The 14,668-nt window shown below is 34.5% G+C and overlaps 2 protein-coding genes across 6 annotated transcripts in view; both read left to right on the top strand.

Annotated features, from left to right (window-relative positions):
- Oct-TyrR (Octopamine-Tyramine receptor) overlaps positions 1-14,668 on the top strand; it is a 1,115,181-nt gene that overhangs the window by 775,192 nt on the left and 325,321 nt on the right. For 2 of the 4 annotated variants that reach the window (XM_074186521.1, XM_074186522.1), the window contains exon 1: positions 11,311-12,012. The exons of 1 other annotated variant lie outside the window; for it this stretch is intronic. In XM_074186521.1, the coding sequence (XP_074042622.1) occupies positions 11,905-12,012 (108 nt within the window). In that variant the 5' untranslated portion in view covers positions 11,311-11,904. Of the gene's footprint in view, positions 1-11,310; positions 12,013-14,668 lie in introns of those variants that run through there. One more of the 4 variants, XM_074186519.1, reaches the window with a different exon arrangement.
- On the top strand, positions 1,367-8,246 carry LOC141487445 (uncharacterized). 2 transcript variants are annotated; one of them, XM_074186524.1, is made up of 2 exons: positions 1,367-6,654; positions 6,719-8,246. In XM_074186524.1, the coding sequence occupies exon 1, from the start codon at positions 4,119-4,121 to the stop codon at positions 5,448-5,450; it is 1,332 nt and encodes a 443-aa protein (XP_074042625.1). In that variant the 5' UTR covers positions 1,367-4,118; the 3' UTR covers positions 5,451-6,654; positions 6,719-8,246. Both variants share the same exon structure in this region, with proteins under 2 accessions (XP_074042625.1, XP_074042626.1).

Genomic DNA, 14,668 nt, shown 5'->3' with positions numbered 1-14,668 from the left:
TGGCATTGAAAATATCAGCTACTTGTCGGTGACCGGTATTCTCGCCGCATATTAAAAAGATTTCAATTTTCTCTTGAAGATTCAGCATTTTTAATAACACACTAGACAAAGAATAAACTATTTTAAATCTAAAACTGATAAACACTATTTTGAGTTATTCAACAAATGTCATATGACAATAAAATATTTTGCTTATTCAGTTCAGTTCAATTGTTTCCACAGTACCCTTAGTTTAATTTCGTTGTAATTTTTCGTAATTAGTAAATCAAAGTTTAACTGTTTGAAGAGTGCAGTAAAGAATAAATTATTGACTTTTCATTGATATTGTTTTTTAATTATGCTTATGTATAAGCATAATTATATATAAGTTGTATTTAGAATTGCAATTGGTAATAAAAATGCGTTGGAAAGATAAGTTAGGCATAAAGCACTAACTTTGTTGAGGTTTGGCTAAATTTGAGAAAACGGCAAGTGTCAAATTTTCGAAAAACTGTAAAAAAACTAAATTTCTACTAGAGAGCTAAAAATTAGTATATGGGTGAAAAATGAAAAAACAATCATCTTTTCTCTTCACCGATTTTCGAAGTTTCGAGCAATAACTGCTTTTCTGAAAATTTTTTGGATAAAATGTCAAATTGGACAGGGAAGAAAAATCACTTATGATATCAAAAGTTGCTTGAAGAGATGAACAAAAAAAATCCCATTTGATGCGGACTTTATTGTATATATATATATATATATATATATATATATATATATATATATATATATATATATATATATATATATATATATATATATATATATATATATATATCTATATATATATATATATATATATATATATATATATATATATCGGCATATTATATATGCCGATATTATATGTAACATTAATTATTTGAAGAAATATAAGAAGAAGAAATATAAAAATACAAATATGCTCCATCATGTTATGGATATACAGACATATACACATATATACATGCATATACATATACACACACATACACACACATACACATATAACGTATATTTAAACGGGTATCTAAAATATAATGATAACATAAAACGTAGTACATACAAGGAATATAAAAATATATAATATAAACAATAAGTATATAAATTTAAATAATATTTTTTGGAGTTTTTTTCCAACACTGAATCGTTATTTTTAACACCTCGACACGTGTTTTGATCACCAAGTGATCATCTTCAATAGAAAGAAGTTTTATTTTCCTCTTGAAGATGATCACTTGGTGATCAAAACACGTGTTGAGGTGTTGAAAATAACGATTTGGTGTTGGGAAAAAACTCCAGTAATATTCATTACTACACCAAAGGTTCCAAACAGTACATCATATAGTTGAGGCTCAAAAGATTTCATATAGAACACAAGTAGAAAATTTTATGACTATGACCGGTACTTCCATCAAATTAGGAACAAAAACATTCGAAAAATCAATTTATTTAAAAATGATGTTCTATCTATAATATTAGTTTTTCTAATGATATCGTATCAACATTTTGTCTCTGTTATGACTTTTGGAAAATATAATTGAGAATTTTGAGGAGGATCAGAAGAATTCATGCAGGACACAAGTGAAGAATATTATAATAAATAATAAATAATAATAATAACACTATTCAACTGATCTGTATGATTCAATCAGAAAATATCTTGGAAAACATCCAGAGATAGTTATCACAAATGAGTGACAAAAGTATCATTACAGTCGCCATGATCTCAAAAATTTCGACTTCAATCTCGAAATTTCGACATTACGCCTTTCAACTCAAAATTTCGACTCAAATCTCCAAATTTTGACTTTAATCGATGAGTGTTCGGTGATATTAATATCGGCGGCAGCTACTGAAGTGGAAATGTGGGGATCTGGCTTCGGCTAATTACCATCACCGGATGCCTTGGTGAGGGGTAGGCATCGGAAAATTAGAGGTTACCATGTAGTTGGAAATCTCTGACCGTCACCACATTTGTACAGGCGAAAGGTCGTTTTTTTTTCGAAGGCCTCGCGAATTATCTGAGCTTGTAGTGTTTTCGCTGTGGCAATGGTGTTTGTGTTCGTAAAGTCAATATTGTGTCCTTCTTTGAATTTGCTCTCAAACCAATGTCCAAACAAGCCGCATACATTCTGTCCAACAATATATTCAGCCATGCTAGCGTAGAGAGACGCAACATATGGAAAACCATAATCAAGCGAAAAATGGCCAACTCCCGCTAACCCATAAATAGTCATTAATCGAGTCGTCACGCGAAGACGATTGTGTATACTAGCAATCGAAACATCGTGAAGTAACTTGGCCTGGAATCTTTTAATTTTTTAATTAATTTTTTTCCATTTTTCTATTTTTACTTGTATTTCATTTCACTGTTATTTCATTTCAGAGTTTATTTGCTGAATATAATTGTTATTTTAAGCTATTCTTTTTTAATTCTTCTTTTTTATTAGTTCTTTCAGGAATTTGGAATCATTTTATATAATATCAGACGATATAATTCAGGAGGACTTTCTTTCAGTTTGTGTCTGAAAGTTACTTCTTTGCATGATCTACACATCCATGTATAGAGTTACTTCCTTCCTTTCTTTGGAAGACTCTCTCATCTTTCTTTTTTTGTATCAAGATGGAGTAGTAGAAAGCCAAAAACTTTCTTTCCCAAAAATTAATAACTCCTAAAAAATATAACCCCTTCAATTCAAGTAATTCTGAACTGATGGAATTCATAATGAAACATTGTCAATCACCTTCGAACACAGTGACGACTCTAAAACTTCAGGGCGGGGGACACACAATAACTGTTATAAATAAATTTGCAACTTATAACAAAATCATCCGAGTAACGTCATCTATTTTATATGAGTGTAAACTTATGTACGTACCTACTTTCATTATTTATGAAAATAAAAAAGTTAGTCTGTTGTCAACCATTACCGTGTTTTATTAGGTTATGGGCCCAGTACCCAAAAGCAATTAGTTTTTATAGACTATCAAATCTATCAGTGCTAAAATGTCGGGTAACTACTCAGTGAACGTTCCTAAACTAAAAGGACGCGAGAATTACGATGACTGGGCGTTTGCCGCCGAGAACTTCATGATTCTGGAAGACGTGGATGTGACCAGTACCACGGAGCTAACGGAAGCAGAAAATAGGAAGGCGAGGGCAAAGATCGTAATGACTATCGATCCGTCGTTATTTGTCCACATCAAGACTGAAGTCACCGTCCAAGATCTGTGGGCGATACTGAAGTCATTGTTTGACGATTCTTGTTTTACGCGCAAGATTACTCTCTTAAGAAACCTTATATCAATACGTTTGGAGAGTTGTGACAGTATGACTAGCTACGATAACCAGCTTGTGGAAACGACTCAACGTTTGAAGGGCACTGGATTCGAAATAAACGACGAATGGATCGGCTCGTTGTTGCTAGCAAGACTGCCAGATAGATATAGTACCATGATAATGGCAATAGAGCATTCAGGATTGAAGATAAGCGCTAATGCTATAAAAACTAAATTGTTAGATATGAGTTCGGATTTTGAGGTTGAGTCAGAAGGCGCGCTTATTGCACATGCACAAAAACGCCACCCACAGGCGCAACCGCAAACTAAAAGTGGCAGTAGCAGAAACGAAATGTTCCCGTCACCTGTCAGTGGTAATGTGAATACATTTCAGAAAAAACAAATTCGTTGCTACCATTGTAAGAAGAGTGGATATTTCAAGATCAATCAAGACGACTGTGTAGAGTATTAACCGAGCTAGTGGATATTCCAACGTGTATATTCGAACCTAAAAACCCAGTCAGTTGTCATAAGAGATTTTAGATAGAGATAGTTAGTATAGTATAGTAGCTAGAAGTAGGTTATGGTTGTCGAGTGTAAAATGTAAAGAATATCTGTGGAATTATAAAATAAAGGATCAGGAAGCAGTCTGGTCTTTGAATACATAACATATAATTTGGCGACGAAAACAGATGCGAACCTAGTCGGATGCACTCAAAAATTGTGCATACATATTAATAGTCAAGCTGCCACGCTACATGTTGTGAAAGTACTTAAACTGAAGTATTGTCGTCTGGAGGTGTACAAATATCCAGAATATGTCGTTGATTGGAGCCATCGAGCAGTTTGATCCCAGGGAGACTGACGTCCGATCATACTTTGAAAGATTGGAGCAACTCTACATATGTAATGTCGTGGATGATGGTATGAAAGTTCCACTCTTACTAACACTGATAGGTGGTGAAGCATATAATGTACTGAAAGATTTGGTGGAACCAAATCTACCAAGTTCCAAATCATTCAATGAACTAAAGGCAGCTCTAGTTACACATTACAGCCCTAAGAAACTAGTCATAGCAGAACGGTATAAATTTTATAATGCAGTTCAAGAGCCCAATGAAGATGTAGAGTCATCTGTCGCAAAGCTCAAAAATCTATCCAGAGACTGCAATTTTGGTCAGTTTCTCAATGAATGTCTACGAGATAGGTTAGTTTGTGGTGCTAAGTCTGTTCCACTGAAACAGAAGCTTTTGTCCGAAGGCACTTTAACCTTTCAACAAGCTTATGACACTGCATTGTCAATGGAATTGGCAGAAGGTCAAGTAAAGTCCATGGGAGCAGAAAGTAGTATGTCCTGTATATCTGAAGGTTTAGATAAATTGTCATTCGAGAAAAAGTTTGTACACAAGGAAGCCAGTCCAGGAAATAGCAGGCTAAATCAAAGAAAAGAATTGCCAAATTCCCAGATGAATGAATGGAAACCATGTTTTCGGTGTACTAGAAAACATGATCCCCAGAGATGTCCTGCAAGAAATTGGGAGTGTTTCAGATGCAAAAAGGTTGGCCATACAAGTCGTGCATGCAGAAACACCAACATCAATGTCATGGATGAGGAGAATCAGTCAGCAGAGGAGGAAAACTCATTGGTATTGGGTTTTTTATCATCGCTTGAGTCAGGGAAGATGGGTCCAGAAAAAGTAGCCCTAGAGATGGAAGGTAAAACTGTTAACTTTGAAATCGATGGTGGAGCATGCAGAACTGTAATGCATAAAGATTTCAGCAAATATTTGTCAAATTTAGATGTACATTCAGTCAATTATGATCTTAGAGTCCTTACTGGGCAAGGTGTCAAAATAGTAAGTGAAACGAATGTTTTTGTTAAAACGGAGTCAGAGACTGTAAATTTACCATTGGTAATTTTGAAAAGTAAGCATAAGTTTACACCATTGTTAGGCAGGAACTGGTTGAATGTTCTGAATCCAGGGTGGAGGCAAAAAATAAGCTTAAAGAAATTAGATAATAATATTAAATCAGCCCAAAAGACATCAAATGAGAAATGTCAGGAAATGTCAAACTATCAAAAAAAAATTTCGAATGATTTTCAAAATCTATTTGATGAACAGATGCATTCATGCATTGAAAATATTTAGGTGGATTTGAAATTGAAAGAAAATTCTCAACCTATATTTCATAGGGCGTATGATTTACCATATGCATTAAAAGAAAAAGTAGAAGTTGAATTATCAAAAATGGTAAATTCTGGTATTTAAAGAAAAACAGTTGGGCATGTCCAATTGTTGTTGTCCCCAAAAAGAACTCTAATGAGGTTAGAAAACACTTAACCCACGCTTGGATAGTAACCATTGCACCTTGCCGTTACCAGAAGATATATTTGCTTGTCTAGCTGGTCAAAGGTATTCCACTGTAATAGACTTGAAAGGAGCTTATCAACATTTGAAAGCTAGCCCTAGAGCCCAAGAACTTTTAGTCATCAACACACATTTAGGATTATTCACTTATACAAGATTGACATACGGTGTCAGTTCAGCACCGGGTATTTTTCAGTCAGTGATGGACAGCATATTGGCTGGATTGAAAAACACTAAGTGCCAACTTGATGATATACTAGTTTTTGGCCCAACCTCGCAAGAATGTTATGAAAACGTTAGGAATGTTCTAAAAAAATTATTGGAATTCAATGTTAAGATAAATGAAAAAAAATGCAAGTTCTTTGTAGAACATGTGGAATTCCTAGGTCACATTATTGATGTCGAGGGGATTCACCCAACAGAAGATAAAATAAATGCAAAAAAGTTAACACCAACACCAAGGTCACTAACTGAACTGAAAGCATATCTTGGATTGTTGAACTACTATGGAAAATTTATTCCAATGCTCTCGTCAAAATTAAAACCACTCTATGATCTATGCAAAAAAGATATTCATTTTTCCAAGAGTTGGACAAAAACTTGTCAAGAGGCTTTTGAGCTGAGCAAAAAATTATTAACCTCTGATACTGTTTTGACACATTATAATCCAAAACTTCCGATATACGTCACTTCTGATGCTAATAGTTATGGTGTAGGTAGCGTTCTAAGTCACAAAATAGATGGAGATTAATGAAAAATGGTACAGATGCATTAGAAACGATATGTGAATTAAAAAACATATTTTCTGTATTTGGTTTACCTGTTGAGGTTTACCTGTGCAAACGTTTGAAAGGGGTTTGGAAAAGTCATTATTTTCTGAGCTGTTTCTGCTGAAGCCATTTTCGAAACCAGACCTAGAACACGGTGCAGTCTCTTGAAACCTTGCCATAATACAAAATCTACATTCTCTGACTTCAACAAACGTGTTTTGTACAAACTCGGTCAACATATTTTCGTTAAAAATAAACGTACTAAATTATGGCAGAAAGGGATTGTAAGGAAAGTTTTAAGTTACAATACCTATTTAGTAGAAATAGAAAATATAATGAAGTTTGTTCATTCTGATGATATGCGAACCAATCGGCATTAACCGATATTACCTGAAGTTTTAGTAGACACCAAAATTACTGTAAGTCCCAATACAAGTAGCTCTGATATGTTACATTCTAAAACCTATTGTGAATTGAATAATGATAACACTAATACTACTGTAAAAGAAGCTGAAAAATGTTCAAATAATATTAATACAGATCACAGTTCAAACTTTGAATCAAGTGTACCAAACAGCACAACCCTTATTTCAGCTTCTCCCACTAAATCATTCCCTACTATAACTCGCTCTGGAAGAATTGTAAAACCTCCCTCAAAATTGAATCTTCAATTAGATGGAGAGAAATGTAGAGTATTAACCGAGCAAGTGGATATTCCAACGTGTATATTCGAACCTAAAAACCCAGTCAGTTGTCATAAGAGATTTTAGATAGAGATATTTAGTATAGTATGGTAGCTAGAAGTAGGTTATGGTTGTCGAGTGTAAAATGTAAAGAATATCTGTGGAATTATAAAATAAAGGATCATCAGGAAGCAGTCTGGTCTTTGAATACATAACAGACTGGTACGTCGACTCTGGCGCTAGTACTCACATGGTGTCAAACAAGAACATGTTGACAAACATATATTACGAAACAAAAGTAAAATAAATTATTGTCGCTAATCATACGAAAGTTCCAGTGTTGTGCTCCGGAGATCTTCGGCTTGCTACGCGAGTGAAAACAATCAGACATGAAGTAGAAATGAACAATGTTTTGTGCATACCAACACAATTTCCCTTCGGTGAGCAGAATGATCGCAAATGGTAACAGAGTATCCTTCAATAAAGATGGATGTTACATTTACAATTCTCAGAATATTTGTGTTAGTGAAGCTAGCTTGGAAAATGATGTGTACATATTCAACATTGAAAAATCAGAGCAGCTGTTAGCGGCAGCTACACAGACCTCATGTAACACTTGGCACAGACGAATAGGTCATATTAATATAAATGACCTTGAGAAAATGAAAAAAGGAGTAGTTGAAGGTGTAACTTACCAGGAAAAGTAGGATATGAGCAAATCAAGTTGTGTAGTTTGCTGTAAAGGCAAGCAAACTAGGCTACCTTTCACTGCAAGTACAAGCACGAGCAGCAGAGTCCTAGAAATCGTTCTTACTGACCTGTGTGGCCCTATGGAGCAGAAATCACTTGACTTAGCTAAATACCACCTGTTATTTGTTGATGACTATAGCCGGATGTGTTTTGTATACTTCCTAAAGGAAAAGAATGAGGCTTTTAAGTATTTTCGAGAGTTCAAAGAGCAGGTTGAAAATCAACAGTCACAAAAGATTGAGATATTGCGGTCGGATAATGGTGGTGAATTCTGCTCACTGGAAATGGAAAATTACTTAAAAATACATCAAAAGACAGTTGCCTATACGCAGGAACAAAATGACTCAAGTGAGAGATTCAATAGGTCAATTGTAGAAAAATACAGCAGTGCTGTATACACAGAAGCTGTGAATACAGCAGTGTATTTGAAGAGCCGATCACCAGCAGCAGTTTTGGACAATGGTAGTACCCCATATGAGATGTGGACTGGCAGAAAACCAGATCTAAGTCACATTAGAGTGTTTGAAAGTCCAGTTATGGTCCACATTCCAAAAGTAAGACGTAACAAATGGGACGAAAAATCTCAAATGTTACAACTGGTTGGATATTCAGAAAATTCCAAAGGCTACATGACCCGAAAACAAATAAAATTACTGTGGCACGGGATGTTGTAGTCACGGAAAGTGATACAAAAAAACACAATAGAAGTTATGGTTGAAGAGAGGGAGCCAGACAAGATTATAGAATAGAATACAAGTAAGGAGGAAAGTTTGACAAGCATTGAAGATAATGAGAGATCAAGCAAAGAAGACCTGATATATGTTGCAAGTGAGTCCTCAAGTGATCAAGATGAAGAATATTGTGAGTGCTCAATAACTGATGACAGTATGGTCACCACTCAAAGTGATGCTGTCGTTCAAACAGATAAGCGAGTTCGTCGTGCACCAGAGAGATATGGTTTTTCCAATATGAGTGTTGAAAACTTTTACTAGTGAACAAATATCTCTACAGGACGCTCTCACAGGGTCTGAAAAAGAGCATTGGTGTAGTGCTATGCAAGAAGAGCTGAAATCTTTCAAGGACAATGATGCGTGGGAGTTAGTGGATAGGCCAAGGGAGTGCACAATAGTGAAAAACAAGTGGGTTTTCAAGAAAAAGGGTGACAGTAGTAGTAATGTGCGCTACAGAGCCCGACTTGTAGCTAAGGGCTACACCCAGATCCAAGGTATGTACTATAATGAAACATTTTCACCAGTTTTGCGTTATTCTACTTTGAGATTACTTTTTGCCTTAAGTGTTCAACTAGACCTAAAAATGAACCACTTAGATGTACCAACAGTTTTCCTTAATGGTAATATAGATGAATGTGTATTTATGGAAATAACAAAATATCATCCGAGTAACGCCATCTATTATATATGACTGTAAACTTACCTATGTACCTACTTTCATTATCTATGAAAATAAAAAAGTTAGTCTGTTGTCAACCATTACCGTGTTTTATTAATAACTAGGCGCCAAGATTAGAAAAAGAAATAATATCACATAACTGTAATGAAAGAAATATTTCAACAATAAACAATGAGCACCATCAAAAAGCCAGCATACAAAACAAAACATTTTATTACCTCTTGGAGAGTAAACTAACCATTAACATACGCTGCGCTGTCCAAAAGTCGTTTTTTTAAGTCTGTACCAAGAAACGTCAAATTTTCTCTAATTGTAAACTGGAAAGTCTTGGAAGTCGTATGATAACACAGGTTGACAAAGTCCTTTCAAAATTAGTTGACGCACTATTTCAGAGATCAAAATAGTATTTCTGAATGAAAATGGGTCGACGAAAAAATTGAAATATCAATTATAAAATGATCCATGTAAAACCAAAATGTTTTTCCCACTTTCTTTCACAGCAGCAGTCTTATCAAAATCGTCTTGTTCTTGAGTACTATCACTATCCAAATCCGAATTCAAATCAACTTCCGTGAATGTTAAATCAGCAAAACCTAATAAAAAATCGGATTTTGTTCTTACTTAGGTTGATGTAGATGGAACATCAAGAAATGTTAACTCCGTACTGACCGTACTCTACGTAGTGACGTAGTGTCAGATTTATTTGCAACCGATTCCTCTACACAACTTTGAGTTTGAATTAATTGTTCTTCTGTTTCTCCGTGAATGTATGAGTTTCCATAATGAATACAATTTCGGATCTTCAACTGAAAATTAAAAACTTACGAATTGAAAGTTTTACAATTATTTTTTTTTTGTTTATGTGATGTAGCAGCATATTTTATCCTCTTCTTTTCGCGTAACTTTCGATAATCTGCTCGACAAACTGTTTATTCGTCAAAGTAACAATAAAAAACCAGACTACTACTACTGCTACGAGTGCCACGCCGAGATACAATCAATTTCCAATCTCTAAGAAAATGATCACATTCGCATTAGACAACGGGCGATATGGGATTCACAACTGATCGTGGTCGGGGTATTAAAAGCGAATGTTGCCACGTTTATTGGTTTTCCATGTTATGTATCCAACAATAGATTTGTGAATAATTTAGAATCGGAAGGGTGCTAACAACAACATTTTGAAGAGGGCGGGTGGGGCCTACTGCCCCCCGTGGCGACGCCACTGTTCAAATATGTCGTTTTCATGTCCCGTTTTTTGAAAATTCGGCCAATTTTGTCAATGGGGAAAGAAAAGGAGAGCTCCTTTGGACACGTTGTTGTCTTTTGGATTTCTGAGACTGGACGGATAAGTTTGTTGACGATGCATGGATCTGTCAATTTGACGGCCTGTAAATCCATTTTGAAGAAAAGCTGATTTGAGTTGCGCTAGTTCAAGAGAGATAATTCAAGACGGAGTTGGTTTATGCTGGATGATGGTGAGAGTTTGCATTGAGGTATCAGTTTGTGTGTGAAGGTGAAGGAGTTATTGGATTTTGTTTTGAGGACATCTTGAAATAGAAGATGTCACTTTCACAAAATCTATTTAATGAAGTTGAAATTTCAATATCAGAGTCGAAATTTTGAAATCGAAGTTGAAATTTTGAGAATAAAGTCGAAATTTCGAGTATACAGTCTCAATTTCGACATTTCGAGATGAAAGTCGAAATTTCGAGATCAATGTATATTTCAAGATCAAAGTCGAAATGTCGTGTTCGAAGTCGTTATTCAGATATTACGAGATCAAAGACGAAAATTTTACTTCATTGTCGCAATTTCGAAATTAAAGTGGAAATTTCAAGATCAAAGTCGAAATTTCAAGAATGAAGTCCAAACGTTAAGTTTAAAGTGGTGATTTAGAAATTTCGAAATTGAAGTCGAAATATCGAGATTGAAGTCGAATTTTGAGTTTGGAGTCGTAATTTCGAAATAACGAAATCAAAATAGAAATTATGAGTACAAAGTCGTAATGTCGAAATTTCGAGATCATAGTCGAAATTTCGAGATCATAGTCGAAATTTCGAAATCAAGTCGAATGTTACATGTCTCGATGATATAGAGAACAATATTTTAGTATTCATGATGTCTTCTTGTATATTACACGTGAAAGAGTTCATGACTCTTATAATAACCCGAACAATTAAATGAAGTACCTATTTTCTTAGAATTATATTCATTTGTATGTAATTACATGAATACGTAAAATAATAAAAAATGTTTGTTCACAATGGATACCACTTTTGATTTTTTATGAATCGCCAACCTACATTTCTATTGTGGGGAGTTCTCAGATATCAGAAATACGAATTCTGTCATTTATCTCTAATTACATTTTTATCTCTGATTCCATTCAACACAGAACAACGGTAAAATATCAACTTTAATGATGATGAGATAGATGATCAGCATGTCTCGAAATAGGCCATACTTCCAATATATTTATGACTAGTTTCATGTTTATTGAATGTTGTATTTGGAAATTCACTTCAGATAATAAAGTTTCATATCCATTACCCACTCTGCTTGTTTATGAGATACATTTCTCATTAGCTTTGATCTGTAGACATTTGTTGACGTGTTTTAATGCTCTACGAAAGTGTATTTTTTTGTAATTTTCGGTTGTATTGTCGGTTGAGAAGATCAGGAGAATTACTTAACAAACCGTTCATTACTTATTCACCGATAACAAGGGTATGTAAAACCATTTAGTTATTTTTCATTCTAGTCTTGAGTTGAAGGAAGTAATTTTTTGATAGTTTTCTGAGAAAATAGGTATTACAACCAGGACCGATTTCACAGAGTTCATTATTCATTTATGAAGGTCTCTAGAAAAAAGATCAATATTTGCTAACAATCTTTCGAAATGAGGTCACTGTTGAAACTAATGAACAAGAATAATAGATGAATGTCGAAAACCGAGAATGAATTATATACGTTTGATTTTACCATTTTTGGATTGATTCGATTAATGACGATTCCATAATACAGGTAGATTTTTTTCGGATCTTTCTCACAAGAAAACTGAGAATTGTATTTGCAACATACCTCATTTTGCATGGAATAGAAAATTAATAACTTTGGAAATTGAACAAAAAACATAAAACAAAAGTGAAATGTGAAAAATTCGAACTATAGAAGCGATATTTGAAGATACATCTATCATCCATAAAGAATATTCTAATGGAAGGTGAAACCTAAACCTCTGGCGTGAAACAAATTCAGAACAAACACTTTTCCATGCATGCATGCAAGAGTTTTCTTATTTCCTGAATACCACAATTTGGTTGGTGAAACACGCGTCTAGAAGTGAATTGCATTTCTGTTGATTAGAAAAAGTACTTGTTTTGGAAAAAATGTTTTACTGAGAGAAAATATTTCAACAATATTATCGAAATGATTCGGAGTAAAATGAATTCTGTTCAACTCCGAAGTGGAATCAAATCGTCAATTTTTTCGAACGTTGATATTCTAGTTCAATCATTGAAGTTTCAGGCAGTTTCCTTCCTAATTTTTGTAGTTGTTTTCCGGATTAAGAGAAACTGTTTGTGTGGACATCACAACTCTTTCGTCGTGAAAAATATTATGATAATGAGGAATTCAACAGAGAAACTCACTAATTTGAAACAAAAAAGAACTTCACATATTAGACAAAATTAATAACATTCCTCAAAGATGATGAGTCATTTCATGAATGAATGGTGAGTAGTTTTGATGAGAAAGATATTGGTGTTGCATAATTCATCGTTGAGAGGGCTCTACTAATTAAATTTTCAGATTCAGATTTCAGATTATTCCAATAGGAGTTCGTGATATTATTGATTCACTTTCTTTTCATAACATGGTCCTTTCATCGATGTATTCCTCACAGTACTAAAAAGTAGCAATTGGAGCTTTTCTCTTCAGAACAGCTGGTGAACTCGATTTAGTTTTCGACACTGTACGAGTACATCACAATTCCGTCACTGAGTTGAAAACCGTTCAGCAAAAGACCCATATAAAAGCTGCAGAGATAATTTCACTTCTGCAGTAATGAAATGATGAGTCAATGCAGGGAGTCTTCTTCAACAACTTTGAAAACCTTGGCTCATCAGGTCGAGTGTGCTGAAGTCGGAAACTTAGGGGTTTATGATAGCCTGCCAGGAGAGTGCTTTATCACTACCTACGGAATTACTAGGATATTGACGAGACAACGGTGTTGCCCTACGCTCCAAGGAATATTGAATCTGTTGTGGGAAACGAGAAGTGCTGAAGTTATTAAAACTATCCGTTTCCCACCCTCAGACTCATACAAGCCAATGAACCTGATGTAGTCCTTCTCCACTCTCAAATCACTGCGCTTGCTCAGGACACATGATTCTCGGACACAATGATCACCTTCTTCACGACGTGGAGAGTGGTAGTTGGTTGATAATGTTGGCGCACCCTCCTGAGTATATCAGCACTGAGGAGGATAGGGCCCAACCAGCGCAAACTTATATAATTGAATTAGCAATAATGATACGTCGAAATTCTCCAAAGTAAACCAAAATGAGTACAAGAGTTAATCATCTAGATGTAAAGGTGAAAGCGGGGAGTATCAGCTAAGGCTGTTTTTCAACTCAACCTATGACACTTGAAGATGTTTTGAGCAGATATGTGAAATCTGAAGTGTACGATACTCAACCGTAGTTCATTTCAGAACTCGTGAATAGAAAAAAAAAGTGTATGCAGTGAAATAATTCAAGAATATTCCATAATGCGAAAAAACCATTCGTAAACAGACCTTGATATTGTAAGAAAGTGAATGGTGAAACTTTTGAAAATTTATTGGAATGAACTGATTTGAATTATGAATACATAATAATTGAATTTATTGTTTGTTTGCAGATTCTCGAAACGAATATATAGTTGCTAATTACTTTGGAACTGATAAACCGATTTCCAGAAGTAAAACAGTCCGTCCGTACTATATCATATGAGTAGGTTCCAAATGAGTTCGCAATAAATATTATTATATTCCTGGATTTATCTGGAATATGTCTGATTTTCGGTATCAGTATAATGAAAAATGTTAATTCAAATTCGTGATACGTCATCAGCTCCTAATATTGAGATGGGCAGCAAACATTTTTTCAGTCATGGATTAAAAAAAAAACATAGTATTTATTAAAAACACCTACTAAACTCACTTCTGTTTTTACTTTGAATCGATTGTTTTCGATTAATCAATACCACAAGACTTCAGAAGTTGAATGAAATCTGAAGTTCCATTTACTACGTTAACAGTGGTATTTGCGTTTACTGCAAGCAACAAAATTCATATTTCGAAATCTCAGTAATGACTGAATGGCGAGCTATGTATTCACTC

This window comes from Leptinotarsa decemlineata, unplaced genomic scaffold, assembly GCF_025532065.1.
Source record: "Leptinotarsa decemlineata unplaced genomic scaffold, Ldec_3_MD MMD2_P_RNA_scaffold_2, whole genome shotgun sequence".
NCBI classification, from domain to species: domain Eukaryota; kingdom Metazoa; phylum Arthropoda; class Insecta; order Coleoptera; family Chrysomelidae; genus Leptinotarsa; species Leptinotarsa decemlineata.
This window is presented reverse-complemented; position numbering and strand designations above follow the sequence as displayed.